This window comes from Salmo salar, chromosome 05, assembly GCF_965601325.2.
Source record: "Salmo salar chromosome 05, fSalSal1, whole genome shotgun sequence".
NCBI classification, from domain to species: Eukaryota; Metazoa; Chordata; class Actinopteri; order Salmoniformes; family Salmonidae; genus Salmo; species Salmo salar.
The window spans coordinates 65,185,384-65,205,240 of record NC_138295.1 but is presented as its reverse complement, the minus strand read 5'-3'; the positions used below and the strand labels follow the sequence as shown (position 1 = coordinate 65,205,240).

Genomic DNA, 19,857 nt, shown 5'->3' with positions numbered 1-19,857 from the left:
TCCTCCTCCTCCTCCTCCTCCTCCTCCTCCTCCTCCCCTCTCTCCCAGACGAGAACCCCCTGCTTGTCTGGCTCACACCCTCCTTTTGAGCAGCGGGAGGGAGGAGAAACTTGACCATTTTGGGAGAGCAAGTTTCCTAGACAACCGCATGTGCTTGGCTAAGAGGAAGGGGTGCAGGGAAAGGGTTGGCCCCTATAGTTCAGCCTTGTTTTGAGGACACTCCTATAGGTCAGCCTTGTTTTGAGGACATTCCTATAGGTCAGTCTTATACACCATATTACTGTCCTGCTAATGTTCCTGGGCCCTGTAGGCTAAACTGCTGAGAAAACTGTTCCAAATGGTTGTCCAATCAGTCAGGCTATTTTTATATCTATTTTTTATTTAACCTTTATTTAACTAGGCAAGTCAGTTAAGAATACATTCTTATTTACAAATGTACAATTTTTCCAAAAGGAAAAAGGCCTCCTGCGGGGACATAGGCTGGGATAAAAAAAAAACGATATTAATATAGGACAAAACACACATCACGACAATAGAGACACCACAACACTACAGAAAGAGAGACTACGTAGCATGGCAGCAACACATGAAAACACAGCATGGTAGCAACACAACATGACAACACAGCATGGTAGCAACACAACATGACAGCAACATGGTAGCAACACATGACAACAACATGGTAGCAACACAACATGATGCAGTTATTTCGAAATAAATATGCATTCAAAATGCCAGGCTTTTGAGCGGTTATTCAAATAACAGGCTATTCACTGCCGTTTACAGACTAGACTAGAGTTTTGCACTCACTTGAAAACAATCATAACATTCTTCATACGCTTCTAACTTAGGCTATAGGCTACACCTCAAGCCAGTCTGTCTTCATTGTTCTGTTTCGCAAGTACGCACCTTGCCTATCCGCTGTCACGGCTTTTCCTTTTAAATCTTGTGGAGCCCCAGGAAAAGCCAGACTACAAAAGCTTGTTGGACACATAGGCTTATTTTCTTTAACGGGCGGGGAGTTGGAAAGGATAAACCTATATTTTCCTATAGTATGACTATCTTAACACCGGGCTATATCCTGACAAAATAGGCCTACACCATATGAGTGGCCTGATAATGTATATTTCTGAGCCTTCTAAACTGTAGGGAATAGACCCAAACTGATCAACATGGATGCATAATCAGGCCTAGCCTGTTATACAGTATATACATGTGATATGAGTAATCTAACATATGTATCATTATTAAAGTGGCATTGTTTAAAGTGACTAGTGATCTTTATTAAAGTGTCCAGTGATTGGGTCTCAGTGTAGGCAGCAGCCTCACTGAGTTAGTGATGGCTGTTTAACCTCTTATGGCTAGGGGGCAGTATTTTCACGGCTGGATAAAAAACGTACCCGATTTAATCTGGTTACTAATCCTACCCAGTAACTAGAATATGCATATACTTATTATATATGGATAGAAAACACCCTAAAGTTTCTAAAACTGTTTGAATGGTGTCTGTGAGTATAACAGAACTCAAATGGCAGGTCAAAACCTGAAAGATTCCTTTACAGGAAGTGGCCTGTCTGACCATTTCTGGAACTTCTTTGCCATCTCTATCTTTTACAAAGGATCTCTGCTCTAACGTGACACTTCCTACGTCGTCCTTAGGCGCTCAGAGCCCGGGAAAAACCTGAATGTCGTCATCCCAGCCCCAGGCTGAAACACATTATCGCCTTTCTCAAGTGGCCGATCAAGGAACTGTGGGCTTAGGCGCGTGACCTGGCCGCCCCCGTCTTTGTGATTTTTTTCCTCTGTTTGCCGAAAAGGACATTCCCGGTCGGAATATTATCGCTTTTCTACGAGAAAAAATGGCATAAAAATTGATTTTAAACAGCGGTTGACATGCTTCGAAGTACGGTAATGGAATATTTAGAATTTATTTTGTCACGAATTGCGCCATGCGCGCGACCCTTCTTTACCATTCGGATAGTGTCTGGGACGCACGAACAAAACGTCGCTATTCGGATATAACGATGGATTATTTTGGACCAACCCAACATTTGTTATTGAAGTGGCAGTCCTGGGAGTGCATTCTGACGAAGACAACAAAAGGTAATCAAACTTTTATAATAGTAAATCTGATATTGGTGAGTGCTAAACTTGCCGGGTGTCTAAATAGCTAGCCCGTGATGGCTGGGCTATGTACTTAGAATATTGCAAAATGTGCTTTCACCAAAAAGCTATTTTAAAATCGGACATATCGAGTGCATAGAGGAGTTCTGTATCTATAATTCTTAAAATAATTGTTATGCTTTTTGTGAACGTTTATCGTGAGTAATTTAGTAAATTGTTAGCAAATTCCTCCAGAAGTTTGCGGGGGTATGCTAGTTCTGAACGTCACATGCTAATGTAAAAAGCTGTTTTTTGATATAAATATGAACTTGATTGAACAAAACATGCATGTATTGTATAACATAATGTCCTAGGTGTGTCATCTGATGAAGATCATCAAAGGTTAGTGCTGCATTTAGCTGTCTTCTGGGCCTTTGTGACATTATATGCTAGCTTGAAAAATGGGTGTCTGATTATTTCTGGCTTGGTACTCTGCTGACATAATCTAATGTTTTGCTTTCGCTGTAAAGCCTTTTTGAAATCGGACAGTGTGGTTAGATAAAGGAGAGTCTTGTCTTTAAAATGCTGTGAAATAGTCATATGTTTGAAAAATTGAAGTTTTTGTATTTTTGAGGAATTTGTAATTCGCGCCACGCCTATCATTGGATATTGGAGCAGGTGTTCCGCTAGCGGAACGTCTAGATGTAAGAGGTTAACAGTCTGATGGCCTTGAGATAGAAGCTGTTTTTCAGTCTCTCGGTCCCAGCTTTGATGCACCCGTACTGACCTCGCCTTCTGGATGATAGCGGGGTGAACAGGCAGTGGCTCGGGTGGTTGTTGTCCTTGATGATCTTTTTGGCCTTCCTGTGACATTGGGTGCTGTAGGTGTCATGGAGGGCAGGTAGTTTGCCCCCGGTGATGCGTTGTGCACTGCACCAGCCTCTGGAGAGCCTTGCGGTTGAGGGCGGTGCAGTTGCTGTACCAGGCGGTGATACAGCCCGACAGGATGCTCTCGATTGTGCATCTGTAAAAGTTTGTCAGGGTTTTGGGTGACAGGCCACATTTCTTCAGCCTCCTGAGGTTAAAGAGGCGCTGTTGCGCCTTCTTCACCACACTGTCTGTGTGGGTGGACCATTTCAGTTTGTCTGTGATGTGTACGCCCAGGAGCTTAAAACTTTCCACCTTCTCTGTACCTTCGATGTGGATAGGGGGGTGCTCCCTCTGCTGTTTCCTGAAGTCCACGATCATCTCCTTTGTTTTGTTGACGTTGAGTGTGAGGTTATTTTCCTGACACCACACTGAGGGTCAGCGAAGTGGAGATGTTGTTTCCTACCTTCACCATCTGGGCCCGTCAGAAAGTCCAGGACTCAGCCGCACAGGGAGGGGGTTGAGACCCAGGGCCTCCAGCTTGATGATGAGCTTGGAGGGTACTATGTTTTGAATGCTGAGCTGTAGTCAATGAACAGCATTCTTACATAGGTATTATTTTTGTCCAGATGGGATAGGGCAGTGTGCAGTGTGATGGTGATTGTGTCATCTGTGGACCTGTATGGTCGGTATGCAAACTGAAGTGGGTCTAGGGTGGCCGGTAAGGTGGCGGTGATATGATCCTTGACTAGCCTCTCAAAGCACTTCATGATGACAGAAGTGAGTGCTACGGGGCGTTAGTCATTTAGTTCAGTTATCTTTGCCTTCTTGGGTACAGGAACAATGGCAGCCATCTTGAAGCATGTGGGGACAACAGACTGGGATAGGGAGCGATTAAATATGTCTGCAAACACACCAGCCAGCTGGTCTGCGCATGCTCTGAGGACGCTGCTAGGGATGCCGCAAATTAGGCTACATCACAGTTAACACCCTATGGACAATACTTGTGTATTCACTTGATAACAATAATACTTTCCTCATTGCATTGTGTTGTTGTAGCCCAGGTATAATCATTTGGTGTAAAAACGTAGGCCTAATCAATAGTGGAGCTTTAAGTGCCCTGGAACCACAGAGCGCAGCCTGGAGGAATGCACTACTGATCTGTCATTTCAGAATCTCTTAACTTATTTTTCTTGCACTTTGACAAGTACATATTTAGCCTATAGCCCTAAATATTTATCTAATGAATGGCCTAATATCTAGCTAATATTTATCTAATGAATGGCCTAATATCTAGCTAATATTTAGCGTATTACTTCAGCTACACATCCCTAGCCTCTCTCTCCCAGCTGTTCCTGTGCGCAATAGGCTATAGGCTACGGACGCAAGACTCTTCTCTTCTCGTGAAATCCCAGGAAAAGCTATAGGCTACAAAATCTATAGGATATTTATTTTGATCATGTTTTATACTAGGCCTTATAGCCTATTCAAGGAAATAAGCAGGCTTGCCCTTGCTAATTGCTGAATGTAAAACAGGCCTACAGCTTAGAAAATGCATGTCTGGAAAGTTGAGGAAAGAATGTGCATTGGTGTGATCACTTTTGGCCGGTTATGATAACATTGTTGCACTGATGCATTGCAAATAGTTGCACAGGACATACAGAGATGAGCACAGTGAAAAAGAAGACCAAACAAATTGACAACTATTAGAAAAATTGAAATCACTTGCAAACCACTTGAGCAACGAGGCAATGACATGCTATAAAAGATGTGCAGGGTAAACAGCGTATGTTGTTGAATTGGTACATTTAGAACACAAGTTACTATATTATTTTCCATTAGGCTTACATGTACATTGAAGTATTATTTGCAGTTGTCACTATGACAATGAACACACCCTGGAAGCACTGAATGGTCTAAACCAGTATCTCTGTGTTACAGACCTCCTGAATGGTCTTGTGTTACAGACCTCTTGAATGGTCTTGTGTTACAGACCTCCTGAATGGTCTTGTGTTACAGACCTCCTGAATGGTCTTGTGTTACAGACCTCCTGAATGGTCTTGTGTTACCACCTTATTAATAGTCCGATTGACAGGCGTAGGACTGATTGACAGGCGTAGGACTGAAGAACGATAAACTATAAACTTTCCTCTAGTGTGGATGCTCACCACCTATGGTTTAGTATTATAGTTATTGGATTGGATTGGTGGCCTTAACTCTGCCACAACACAACTAACGTTATTATCACAACAAAACTATCCTACTAGTAGGTCCAGCTAACGTTAGCGAACTTGAATTAAATACATTTAAATTACACATACACTTATTTACTTGACTTTTATACTCTATAAATTGACTTTTTCAAATCATTTACTCTGGCAAGTTTGCCACTGGCGCACTGCAGTAGGGAAATGAAGTGGAAGTCGAATCCATCACTTCCGTTGTTTGGCTGTGCCCATAGCAACGTTTGAAAATGAGGTGGATCGATCAGCCTTGTTTTGAGGACACTCCTATAGGTCAGATTTGTTTTGAGGCCCACAAGACAGGCAAGGGTTTGTTGTAGGAAAAGTTAAACAGGCCATAAGAGATTAGGACATTTTAGCCAAAGATATAGATACTGTCTGTGATTTTAGCCCTGACACAAAGCAGAGAGGACCGGGGTGATTCTATTGCTAACATGCACAATGTATGCAAAGTATAGTTTCATACAAAGAAGTTGATTAAAAAGGTAGAAAACGTTCTATTGATTCTGGCAGGTTGAGAATATAATATATTGTTGCTGTTTAGATCCCCTTCAATCACAAGAGGGAAATCAGAGAACTGTAATATGAACAGGAAATACATCTACCATCTACTGAGAACTTGTCTCTGATGTATATAATTGACGTATACACTGAGGCGGTATGCTATCATTGAACAATAGGAGTATGCCAGTTGTCAAGTCCTCAGTTTGATCAAAAGCCTAGTGAAGTTAGCAGTAAGCATAAAGACAACAATCTCCAAGACATCCATCTTATACAAGTGCCACACTGTCTATTGATAGCTGGTAAAACAAGAAAGGAAAACTTAAAAGGATGAAAGTCTCCCCACACAGATATCTCAAACAACATCTAGAGGACGACACATTATTTGTTGTTCATTTGATTGTTTTACATGTTGAGAAGCATCAGAAGGATATCGCTCCTATTTTGCCTGTCAGATGGACTGAATAATTGTTTCTATTTCGATTCTATATGTTTATAAGTAAAGCATTCACATATCGGTATGACCGGGTGGATGCCTGCTAAAACACAAAAGCTTTACAGAATTTTATGAACAAAACTAGTGAAGTTTAGAACACTTGCTTTCATTCAAAAACAAACAATATATATATCCAATCACTTCTAAGAGGGGAAAATACATTTATGGAAATAAATCAGGCAAACATGGCTATAGTAGCAAACATATTTACAGTAGTAACTGTTAACTATGGGATTGAATTTAACACTTAATTTACAGACTGGAGTATTTCAAAGAGCTCCTGAAACCTCTTCCCCAAGTCAATTACGAGATTTCAAACTTTCCGTAAACAGGAATTCTGTTTTTCCTGGGTGACCTAGTTGTCTTTTGTGAGTAGGTTTTAGCCGGAGCAGTTTGACAGTCAACAGATAAGATGGATTAAGCTTTTTTTCATCCAGTTTTGATGTGAACAGCGTAAAAGCGGGTTAAATCATCCAGTTTCAGGAGTATTTTTAAATGCCTGGAGATAGTGTGATAAAGAGGATAAACCTAAGACTTGGGCTGGGAAGGTCAAGGTGGCGGTTTTAGAGAGCAACTACCCGCTGATGAGGCCAGCTCCCTGTCTCTCTCAGAGCAGACTGGGTATAGCAGCCAAGCCCACCTCTCATCACCGCCAGAACAGATACATGTGACGAGTGAAACAAAATCCACCAAGCCCAGTACGGGCGGCATCAAAGAGCCATGCACCTACTGTCTGTCGGTGAGTGTGTGTGTGTGTGTGTGTGATGTATAGTACATGAGGTCTATACAGTACAGAGATGGTCCTCTGTAGCTCAGCGGGTAGAGCACGGCATCACTGAGTTGAAGTGATGGTTAAGGTGAGTGAGCATTACAGAGTTTAAAATCACCCGACTGGCTTTCTGATTAGAATCCTCTCTAAATGATTTACATCAGACATACTGTACTGTACTGTACTGTACTGTACTGTACTGTAGGATCTATTACCATAAATCATCAGACATACTGTACTGTACTGTAGGATCTGTTACCATAAATCATCAGACATACTGTACTGTACTGTAGGATCTGTTACCATAAATCATCAGACATACTGTACTGTACTGTACTGTACTGTACTGTACTGTACTGTACTGTAGGATCTATTACCATAAATCATCAGACATACTGTACTGTACTGTACTGTACTGTAGGATCTATTACCATAAATCATCAGACATACTGTACTGTACTGTAGGATCTGTTACCATAAATCATCAGACATACTGTACTGTACTGTAGGATCTGTTACCATAAATCATCAGACATAGTGTACTGTACTGTACTGTAGGATATATTACCATAAAATGACTCCTGGCTGAAGGAGCAGAAAGTATGTATGGAGCAGAAAGTAAAATAATAAATAATAAGATAATTAATCAAAATAATTCAATATACTGCCTTTAACAAGAAATACAAAAATATTACAATATAAATCATATTTTGTGAGGCAATTATACACTGTAACAGTAACTGCATCTTTTAATTACAGTAATAGTGCAGTTTGTTCAATTTAAAGTGAAATAAATACATACTGCATATATGCACCTTTTCAACATACTGTATGGTGATTGAAGTCTGTCAAATTCTCTCCAACCTGACTTCAGACATGCTCAGTGGACAGAGGAAGTGACTGCCACAGTCATGTGATCTGCTCTAGCCAATCCTGAATCACATGTACATTTTAAGTCACGTGGTGGTGGAAAGACTATTGAGAATAGAAGGCACCCCAAATAACAACACATCTAATTGACCAAAATAATCCCAATCGAATTACTACTCACTTCCATAACATGCTATAACATAACATATCACCCCCGTTCAGATGGGAGACAAGTGAAGTTCGGTACGTTGGAGACATTAGGGACATATTTAGCAACATTTTGTGGATGGCTTTTCCCCCACTGCTTCCCATGTCAGTGACAGGGGAGAGTAATCCTATACACAGACTGCTATTGTGAAATGAGAAACTAGCCTCCTTCACTGCCAGAGACCAGATGCACCTCTCTCTCTATCCTAATCTGTAAACGACTTAAAGGAGCCTTATCTCCGGGCTCTTCTGCTTCATTTCATGCTTGATTTACTTTAATTTGTCTGATAGGGCACGAGGATTTGGAAATGGCCCATCTTTCGGCGGAAAATGTTCTGATTTTTCTCCGGCATTGTTATGTGGAGGTTTTTGACTTCTCTCTTCCACTCTCTCTCTCTCTCTCTCTCTCTCTCCTCTCTCTCTCTCTCTCTCTCTCTCCCTCTCTTCCACTTGCTCTCTCTCTCGCTCTCTCTCTCCACCCGCTTTCTCTCTCTACCTCCATCTCTCCTTTTTGCTTCCTTGAGAGGGAATCTCGCTCCAGTGCAGCAGTCTGTTTGAGTGCATTTAGTATCGAGCTAACGCAGCAGAAACAGACGTTTTTTCCTTTTCCATGTGGTGGTGGTGTGGTGTGATGATTTTGTGATGGGCAATGCCGACACTAGAGTCTTGTTTGCCTTTCAGATTCTCATTGTGCGCAGTGCAGCCGAGTGCTTCAAACCACAAAGATCTTATGTTTAAGTTAAGAGGCGGCTGGCCCTCCAGTTTAGCAAGTGGGTGAGCGGCTGGCACTGATAAAGTTGCTCCACAACGGAGGAGCCGGGGACGGGGACAAGCAACATGTCTACAGTCAGATGGCTGGCTGATGGAGCTCTATTCTGGTGGCCCACTGACTGACTGACTGACTGACTCAAGTGTTTTCATGGCTCTGGCTGCTCACATCACCAGGTTTCTCTGGGTTGTTAATTTGATATTTGGTATTTTATTAGGATCCCCATTCGCTGTTGCAAAAACAGCAGCTACTCTTCCTGGGGTCCACACAAAACATGAAACATAATACAGAATGACATAATACAGAACATAATTAGACAAGAACAGCTCAAGGACAGAACTACATACATTTTTAAAGGCACACATAGCCTACATATCAATGCACACACACAAAGTATCTAGGTCAAAGAGGCGTTGTGCCTCTCCCCTGGTTGTTAATGAATGGCAGCTGATCAGTGAGCTGTGATTAGGACAAGTATATCTCCCACAGATTCTCAGTCAACTCCACTCTCCTTCCAATGAGCCAAGCTAAGAACCAACACACAAATTACATATTGTCGTGTCAATAATTACAAATAACTATGATGTTTTTTCAACAGTATAATGCAATATAATCATAACTGTAATACGGAGGTAGTGAGGTTAAAGCTGTAGCCTGTAATTTGTTTCCATTATTTCCAATAACTAGGTAACCGAGACAACTTTCTACTATTTAGTCTTATTTAAATGAGTCACAACTTACATATTCAGCCACTCCCACTCTGACATGCAGTGTTACTGGCCCTCCCTCCAGACAATGGCAGAAACAAGTGAGAAACCACACACACACATGCACGCAAGCACTCGCACGCACACACACACTGACCATAATACATACACAACTATACACACACACACACACACACACACACACACACACATACACACACACACACACACACACACACACACACACACACACACACACACACACAGGAAAGAACGAGGAGAACATTGAAATTCATCTCACAGCCAGAATTGACTTAACTGCGGGTCTGTGCACGGTGATAAACGGAGTGATGATCCGGCAACACGTCTTTATCCATGCTTTGCTTTAATTAACGCCGGCTTGTTTGTTGAAAAGATGATTAATATGCCAATGAAAATTGCATAATTGAATACCACAACACTCACAATCAGGAAGGAACATGCGGTTTTTTATTAACTTTTTATTATCATTATTATTACTATTATTTGGTATTTTAATTCAGTTGACAACCAGTGCCCGCCCCCCCCAACTTCGCACAAATTGGCGTGACCAGGGGGCCAAGCCGGACACAGCTGTTCATCACCACACACACTGTCTGAGAGACAGGGGCCACTGCTCTGATATCAATACCTTTCACAAGGGGGAGAGACTGTGTGTGTGTGTGTGTGTGTGTGTGTGTGTGTGTGTGTGTGTGTGTGTGGTGTGTGTGTGTGTGTGTGTGTGAGAGAGCAAGAGAGCGTGAGAGCGAGAAAGAGGGAGAGAGAGAGAGAGGGGGAGAGAGAGAGGGAGAGAGAGAGGGGGAGAGAGAGAGGGGGGGAGAGAGGGGGAGAGAGAGAGGGTGAAGCTTAAGATTTACATTCCCACAGCCAAACCATATGCATTGATGACTTGAGGTGCTCAGTTTTCAAACTGAATTGAAACAAAAAGTTACCATAAATAGCGCAAATACATGTACATAAAATATGACACAGTGCAGCTACTCAGTAAGATTATGTTGAACTCTCAATGAATCATGGAGGATCAGCACTGAGAAAGAAACTCAAATATAGTTTATATATATATACAGCAAAATGAAATCCTATGGAATGAAGAGGGACTCAGAAAAATTCTACTTCCTGTAAGTTTCAGTTGAGTAACTCACAGTATAACATCCTCTCAAATAACTTGCACGAAACATCTCCATGTACATTTTAAATACACACATCACATATTCACCCGATTAAGTGATACCTCTCCAAATAAGTAGAAGACTGCTATATTTCTCATCTATCCAGCCTCAGAGGGTGTAAGCATTGCAGAACAAACATATTCAGAGTGTTAAAGAAAGAATGCAGCATTGAGAACCAAGTCCCCCAGGGCAGAATCACTGCCAGCAACTGTGTTCAGCTTCCTATTTACCAACAGCTTTCATTCTCATTGAATTCTGTCATGAAAAAAAGAAACACTGAAAATTAAGATGTGATTTTCCAATGATACAGTGATTCTCTTGAAAAATGTGACAATCAATAGAATCTATATCTATTGACTATGTTAAGTTCCCTGTTGCAGCCAACATACTTGTACCTACACAAACTATTACTCCAAATACTTTGAATGATAACAACAGCGATTTAATTTAGTCCTATTTTAGATGATATAACTAACAACCATGAAGTTTTGCCATAAAGCCTCTTAGTACAGTATATCGGATCAGTGAGTACATTTGCATGAAAGAACTGCAGCATATGAGTGAAGTGATTTCTCTAATCTCTTGTTGCATATTTAATCAACACAATCAAACATTCTTTTCATGGTGTGTGTGTGTGTGTGTGTGTGTGTGTGTGTGTGTGTGTGTGTGTGTGTGTGTGTGTGTGTGTGTGTGTGTGTGTGTGTGTGTGTGTGTGTGTGTGTGTGTGTGTGTGTGTGTGTGTGTGTGTGTAGGCTATACATGTATGTGTCTGTGTGAGGAAGTGAATGTAATGTGAAGTAGAGAGAGCATAGCAAGTTTCTATTTTGCAGTGTGGAGTACAAGGCTTGCTCTGGGCCAGGGATGGCCCACAATTTCAGACAAACCCTGATGAGAAAATGAGTGCTGAGATTGCAGTTTAGTTTCCATGTTTTCATTCCCAAAGTTTCTAGCTGTTGTTCATAGTTTCATCTGAAATATCATCATTATTTTTCCAATACTTGATAAAAAGCTTTGAATAAAACCACTGGGAGAAATAAAACATCCTTTTGAGGGAGAATCGCTATGATGCACGTCCAAATCTGTTGATTAGAGGAACAAATGTATAAACAACTTGTTAGAGTTTCCTCAGTTTTCTACTTTGCTGAAATATCAAATCAAATCAAATTGTATTAGTCACATGCGCCGAATACAACAGGTGTAGACCTTACAGTGAAATGCTTACTTACGAGCCCCTAACCAACAATGCAGTAAAAAAATAAGTATATATATATATATATACAGATAAGAATAAGAAATAAAAGTAACAAGTAATTAAAGAGAGCAGCAGTAAAATAACAATAGGGGTGTACCGGTACAGAGTCAATGTGTGGGGGCACCGGTTAGTTGAGGTAATATGTACATGTAGGTAGAGTTATTAAAGTGACTATGCATCGATGATAACAGAGAGTAGCAGCGGTGTAAAAGAGGGGGGCAATGCAAATAGTCCTGGATGGCAGGGAGCTTGGTCCCAGTGATGTACTGGGCTGTTCGCATTACCCTCTATTGTGCCTTGCGGTCGGAGGCCGAGCAGTTGCCATACCAGGCAGTGATGCAACCAGTCAGGGTGCTCTCGATGGTGCAGCTGTAGAAGCTTTTGAGGATATGAGGACCCATGCCAAATCTTTTCAGTCTCCTGAAGGGGAATAGCTTTTGTCGTGCCCTCTTCACGACTGTCTTGGTGTGCTTGGTTAGTTTGTTGGTGATGTGGACACCAAGGAACTTGAAGCTCTCAACCTGCTCCACTGCAGCCCCGTCGATGAGAATGGGGGCGTTCTCTGTCCTCTATTTCCTGTAGTCCACAATCATCTCCTTTGTCTTGATCACGTTGAGGGAGAGGTTGCTGTCCTGGCACCACACAGCCAGGTCTCTGACCTCCTCCCTATAGGCTGTCTCGTCGTTGTCGGTGATCAGGCTTACCACTGTTGTGTCATCGGCAAACTTAATGATGGTGTTGGAGTCGTGCCTGGCCGTGCAGTCATGAGTGAATAGGGAGTACAGGAGGGGACTGAGCACGCACCCCTGAGGGGCCCCTGTGTTGAGGATCAGCGTGGCGGATGTGTTGTTACCTACCCTTACCACCTGGGGGCAGCCCATCAGGAAGTCCAGGATCCAGTTTCAGAGGGAGGTGTTTAGTCCCAGGGTCCTTAGCTTATTGATGAGCTTTGAGGGCATTATGGTGTTGAATGCTGAGTTGTAGTCAATGAATAGCATTCTCACATAGGTGTTCCTTTTGTCCAGGTGGGAAAGGGCAGTGTGGAGTGCAATAGAGTGGCATCATCTGTGGATCTGTTGGGGCGGTATGCATACTGGAGTGGGTCTAGGGTTTCTGGGATGATGGTGTTGATGTGAGCCATGACCAGCCTTTCAAAGCACTTCATGGCTACAGACGTGAGTGCTACGGGTCGGTAGTCATTTAGGCAGGTTACCTTAGTGTTCTTGGGCACAGGCACTATGGTGGTCTGCTTAAAACATGTTGGTATTACAGACTCGGACAGGGAGAGGTTGAAAATGTCAGTGAAAAGTCCAGACTATGTCTGTAAGTCTACTTAAAATGGTTTAGGTACTGTATCTATCTATCAGAAGAGGTGGTTTCTGCATCCTCGACTTATGATCATTCTGCCCAGACAGGCAGTTCTACAAACGTATGATATTAATTGTATTACCCTGTTGCAGGAGAATTTTCCTGCAATGCAGGAAATGTAAAACTTGTAATGTATTTGAGGTTTAAAAAGGCTTCTGAAGATTGTAATTTCCATTTTGAAATTTCAGACTTGATTTTCCATTACGAAAAATGTATCAGCTCCTACAAAAATGTCCATTAATTATAATCCACATAATAAGTCACATTTCCTGTTGCTGCAGAATTATTGTCCTGCTGTGGCGAACTGGCTCAAATTAAGATCCCACATCTGTATCGAACGATTCAAATGGCTCTTGCGAGCTACATTTCTGCAAACTCCTGAAGGATTCATCTACATCCTAATATTTCCAATCCAATTTAACCGGAGCAGTCGGAGTGGTCTGAGCACTAGTTTACCAATCTCTGCTTTCCAAGACTCTGTGTGCTGAAGGCTTGAGGGGTTCAATCAATGGTGCTTTGATCTCGACTGGAACTATAATTATTTAACATTGTTACAAGGATTTCTCTAATCCATCCTAGCATTAAATCCCTTTTACACCCTCATCTTCTGCAGCCCTAATCTGAATCTGTGCACTCCGTTTGTCTCTTTCTCTCATTCTAGCACCCCTTCCTCCCTCCTTCCGTACCACATCCTCAATTAATGGACTTCAGAGTCAGAATAAAAAATGCACTGTTGCCGTGCAGAACTTGTCAGGTGCCAGAAGAACTCTCATTAACAGTGTGTTCAGGATGGACTCTTCTAGAGGTGTGATGACAAGGGTCTGTATAGGAAGTGTGCTGCCCCAGCCTGCGGACTGGGGTCGTCTCACAGTTACCTCATAGTGTGCTATAATTATGTAGCCACAAACATGAAGGTGTTCTGGGGGAATTCATAGCTTTTTTATATCCCATTTGGACAACAAACCTACTACACTGCATCTGCTGTATTATACTGTATCGGCAAAAAGTTTGCCCTGACGCATTCAGGTCATTATCGTCTGGAGTAACCGAGGTAGGATCTTAATTTGATGCACAGCAGGAAATGCAAACTTGTAGTCTATTCGAGGTATAAAAAGGCTTCTAAAGTTTGTCATTTCCACTTTAATATGTCAGACTTGATTTGACCTAACAAAAAATGGATCAACCCCTGCAAAAATGTCCATTAATTATAATCCACATAATAATTCACATTTCATGTTGCTGCAGGATTATTTTCCTGCTGTAGCAAACTGTCTCACAATAAGACCCTACATCTGTAAACCCTAATCTGTTTATTTTGGTGGTCATTCTGACTCACAACAAAGAAGGCCAACGGTCCCTCTGTCCGTTCCTCCGTCCTCAAATATTTGTGACTCCGTGTTTCACAATGATATAAATAGCAGCACAGCGATGGCAAACATTTGCCGAGGCACCTGCCACGGTATCGTGGCCATCTGCTCTACAAATTCTCCTCGCGTGACATATGTGCATAAAACCTGAAACGCTATTGTTTTCATGTGGACCAGTAGGCGGGAACATCGCCATCGGCACACACTCAAAGGTGGGCCGGAGTAAAAACTGTGAGACTACTGTAGTCTTCATCTGAGGACAGACATGTTTTGCCATGCAGCTTTTGATGACTTGATGAAGGGGATGGAGGACGGCGGGAGATGAAGGGGGTGGGTGGATAGGGGAGGGGTCTGTTCCTGTCTGACCGTCGGACATCGTCTCGGAGGGCCACTCCTTCAGCTCACCCCAAACTGTCCGACCGTGGCTCATGCCCAGCTGGCACAGAGAGAAGGGTAACTGGACAGGGCTGTGCCCGTTCAGGACCAGTCAAGCAGAAAGAATAATGGGCAAGGTGATCATCACTTCTGCTCACTTGCTTGTGTTTATTGCTCTCCTCCCTTCTCCTTCCCTGCCCCTGTTTCCTTCACAAACCTTCTCACCCAGCTGCTGGTGCAATCTTGGGACGCATTATCTTCAAGTAAGACTGTTTGTCAGACGTATCTTACTTAGTACAAATAGAGGCAGCGTGTTGTTTAGTTTATTTGAACAGTAAAATGACATGGTATCATGCTAACACCGAGATGGAAGATTACATTATGTTTACAGATATACATCACAGTGTCTGCTTAATCAGCCATGTAAGCCTAAGCTAACAACTGCATTCCTCCAAACGTAGGGAGAATGTTTTACTCTGTACAGCATCGAGACAAAACCACACGAGAAGCAATGAGAGAGAGCCTCCTCTGAAGCTAACTGAGTTTCCATGTCTTTTCACGGGGGTGTGGCTCATAAGAGCAGACCAGTAGATTAGAATGTGCAGAAGTTCATTAGAAGCTAACGCTAGCTAAAACCCACCACTCTCATTTAGCCTTGAGGAACAGCGACAGATCTGTATCGGAGACAAAGTAGTCCATGGAAATGAGTGAAGAATAGCAGTACTTCACAGTCAGGTTTATCTCCCATTATAGTACATGGATTTCAAATATCCATGACGCCAAATGAACATGAAACAGCAGATCTCTGTGCTGATTGCTTCAGGGATGACATGGTTATATTGAGAACTCCCTGGGTGTTCTCTGTTCGATGAGAGAAGGCAGAACACCCATCAGATTAATGAGTCACATGGTTCTACTGTTATACTATACAGGAAGGAACACTGGGAAACTAGTAGTTCCAATGGCTGTGGGTTAGCATGGAGCTGGAAACACCAATGCTGGGGGTTAGCGTGGAGCTGGAAACACCAATGGCTGTGGGTTAGCATGGAGCTGGAAACACCAATGCTGGGGGTTAGCATGGAGCTGGAAACACCAATGGCTGTGGGTTAGCATGGAGCTGGAAACACCAATGGCTGTGGGTTAGCATGGAGCTGGAAACACCAATGGCTGTGGGTTAGCATGGAGCTGGAAACACCAATGGCTGTGGGTTAGCATGGAGCTGGAAACACCAATGGCTGTCGGTTAGCATGGAGCTGGAAACACCAATGTTGTGGGTTAGCATGGAGCTGGAAACACCAATGTTGTGGGTTAGCATGGAGCTGGAAACACCAATGTTGTGGGTTAGCATGGAGCTGGAAACACCAATGGCTGTCGGTTAGCATGGAGCTGGAAACACCAATGTTGTGGGTTAGCATGGAGCTGGAAACACCAATGTTGTGGGTTAGCATGGAGCTGGAAACACCAATTTTGTGGGTTAGCATGGTGCTGGAAACACCAATGTTGTGGGTTAGCATGGAGCTGGAAACACCAATGTTGTGGGTTAGCATGGAGCTGGAAACACCAATGTTGTGGGTTAGCATGGAGCTGGAAACACCAATGGCTGTGGGTTAGCATGGAGCTGGAAACACCAATGTTGTGGGTTAGCATGGAGCTGGAAACACCAATGGCTGTGGGTTAGCATGGAGCTGGAAACACCAATGTTGTGGGTTCGATTCCTACATGGGCCAGATAAACGTGTCACTGTCCGTGCCAACTGTTCTGTAAGTAACTTTGGATAAAAGAGTCTTCTTAGTGACTATATTACAACACTCGATATGTGTTCATCCTTACACGGTACATAAAGATGAAAAGATCAATTAGAGAATGTACTGTTGGCTGCTTTTGTCATTTTATCAACAGAGGAAAATGTCAAGGGGTGGTTGGATAGGAGCACCAAAGACAGGTGAGGATGTTCAGAGCCACCTAATAAAAAAAGAACGCCCCCTTTCTTTATGTAACAGCCATTATACATCCTATTCAGATACACACACTGAGTGATTAAAAATGATCCGGTGCTGATCTTTATCGCACCTGCTTAAACTTAAGCCAAAAATAACAAAGAGAGTTTGAATGCTACCACTATCTGAACATTTACAAAGAGATTACAGCGTAGACAGTCTCACACTAAATAAATTTGCTTTTAATCGCTTTGAACAGGAAGCCATGTAATTTCAAAATGTTCGTATCTGATTGTCTGATTTCCCTCTTTATTCAAATTATAACATGCCCATCTGACTTTTCCAACACAATGGGAAAAATTAAAAAGGGAAATGACCTTTCATGGCAGGCGTGATGGGATAGTGAATGGCATTATTATGCTCAAAGATTCATTTCTTGCCCACTGCCCACAAAGACAACAGAAGGAGTGGCAGCCACATCCGGCTCTGAAACTATGTCTCTCTCATGGACTAGTAGAACATAAAGGATCTTAAGAAATACTAATGAGACTACCTGGAACTGAGAGGGAGTGCACCTTATCCTCACAAAATTATAGTCATTATGTAGATAGTGTAGTAATGATGATATACTAACATATATGAGTATGGGCCCTTGGGGCTTTGACCAGGTAGATAGATACATGCCTGTATGTAGGAGTGGTCCGTGAGACAATAGTGCTATCTCATCTGAAGTCATGTTTCTGGAGTTAGAGTTTGAAAGAAACTCTAAGTATGAGACAGACAATCCAGGGTCATGTTCATTAGTGCACACTGTATCAAAATGTTTGGCAACGGTAAACTGAAATCTCTATTAGTATTGGACAACTTCAGTCAGGTAGTTCAGTTAGGTAGGACCTTACTCAGCTTCAAACATTTTCTCCCTACTGAACACCCCCAAACCCCAGTCAGTCCAGCAGTCGGTGTTCTGTTATGAGCCTGTAATTCTCAATATTCTGAGGGCTAAGGACAGAGAGAGAGAGAGAGCAAGAGAGAGAGAGAGAAAGAGAGATGTCCAGAGAGCAAGCGAGAGAGAGAGAGAGAGAGACATAGAGCGATCGGTGTATAATTACAGCCAGTCAGAGCTCCCATCCCTTCCAATCCTATCTCCCTTTCAAAGACAGCAGTATTTTTAAGCTCAGCGTTTTCCCCTGGCCCAAAGGGCCTTCTCTTCGTCATGTGATGCCTGCTGTCTTTTTGTCATCGTGGCCCCCATAGTTGAGCGCTGACCCCCTCAGCCCTGTCTCCTGACTGATCACAGTGATGTTTTATTACTGTCGGCCCAGCCTCTCTAATCTTTAACCAGCAATGCTCATTTCCTTCTCCAGATTTAAATGCAAATGTAAAATTTAATGATAAATGCATTATCTGATAGGGGCCGATAACACTGATTCACTGTCAGTATAAAATACACACCGCAGGGGGCTTCAGCACCAGCACAACTTGTCCAAATCCCACTTTTATAAACGTATGTACCTGCTGCAATAGGTCATACGCATTAGAAGGGAATCATATTTTGTGTGTTCAGCAATGTGGATGTAATGCCCTGAACAGTAATTGCTGTGTTGCTATCTTGTTCGATGTATTATCCATCACTTTGATGAAGTGACTTTTAAGATGAACAAAAAAACAAGATACAACCATTTTTCGAAACTCTTGTGAAGAACAGCAAGGGGAATCTGCATGGTAAAATGAGATGTTCAAAGAGAAAATAAATATAGTACATTTTTTTTATTATAAGCTTTCTTTTGGGGTTTCATTCTATGTTCAAGCACATATACAATAAGATTAAGAGCAAAGCAATTTCATCCACCCATTCAACACTAGTAAGTTAACTTACTATTCAATGGTGATAATATACTCATTTAGCTCACCACATCACTTTTCCCAGTTTTTCATCTATTGTTATTAGGAAGCACATTTTATCCCAACTTCAGAGACTTTTGTGGCTTATATCTCACGTGCCTTGCTCTTTCCCTTTCTGGTAGATTTGAAAGCACTCATCCTACGAGGTGCATTCCATTCCCAGCAGGAAAAATATGTCATTAGATGTCATAAAAAAGTCACTTCCTGGTTGAAATATGGCTTTCTGGTTGAGGGATGTCAGATAACTGCCGGACAATCAGATGATAGCCACCAGAGAGAGAGAGAAATGACGTAAACTTACTTGGTCCATCCCAATCCTCTGGTCCTATGGCTGGGTGTCTGGACTCACTATGCCCATCCATGTCTGACTCCCCTGCTTCTCCACTGCCATCTTCTTCACCTGTAGACAGACGGGGAGATGGGACAGGTTGGTCATTCAGTGGCATGTTGAGTGACATCACTCACAGTTAAATCATATTGTTGCCAAACCACGTTTGATGGAGGAGCACCCATATAATACAGTTGAAACAGAAGTATTCATACCTCTTGACTTATTCCACATTTTGTTGTGTTACAGCCTGAACTCAAAATGTATTAAATAGAAAAAATGTCTACACACAATACACACAATACCCTATAATGACAAAGTGAAAACATGTTTTTAGAATGTTTGCAAATGTATTAATAATGAAATCCAGAAATATCTAATTTACATAAGTATTCACACCCCAAAGTCAATACATGTTAGAATCACCTTAGTCAGCGATTACAGCTGTGAGTCTTTATGGGTAAATCTCTAAGAGCTTTGCACACCTGGATTGTACAATATTTGCACATTATTCTTTAAAAAATTATTCAAGCTCTGTCAAATTGTTTGTTGATCATTGCTAGACAGCCATTCCTGCCCTAGATTTTC

General features: G+C 42.2%; 1 protein-coding gene across 1 annotated transcript in view; it reads right to left on the bottom strand.

Annotated features, from left to right (window-relative positions):
- The window catches only part of LOC106579058 (zinc finger protein ZFPM2), a 153,073-nt gene that overhangs the window by 78,999 nt on the left and 54,217 nt on the right, over nt 1-19,857 (bottom strand). The window contains exon 3 of the mRNA XM_045718568.2: nt 19,243-19,341. Within this exon, the coding sequence (XP_045574524.1) occupies nt 19,243-19,341 (99 nt within the window). The remainder of the gene's footprint in view (nt 1-19,242; nt 19,342-19,857) is intronic.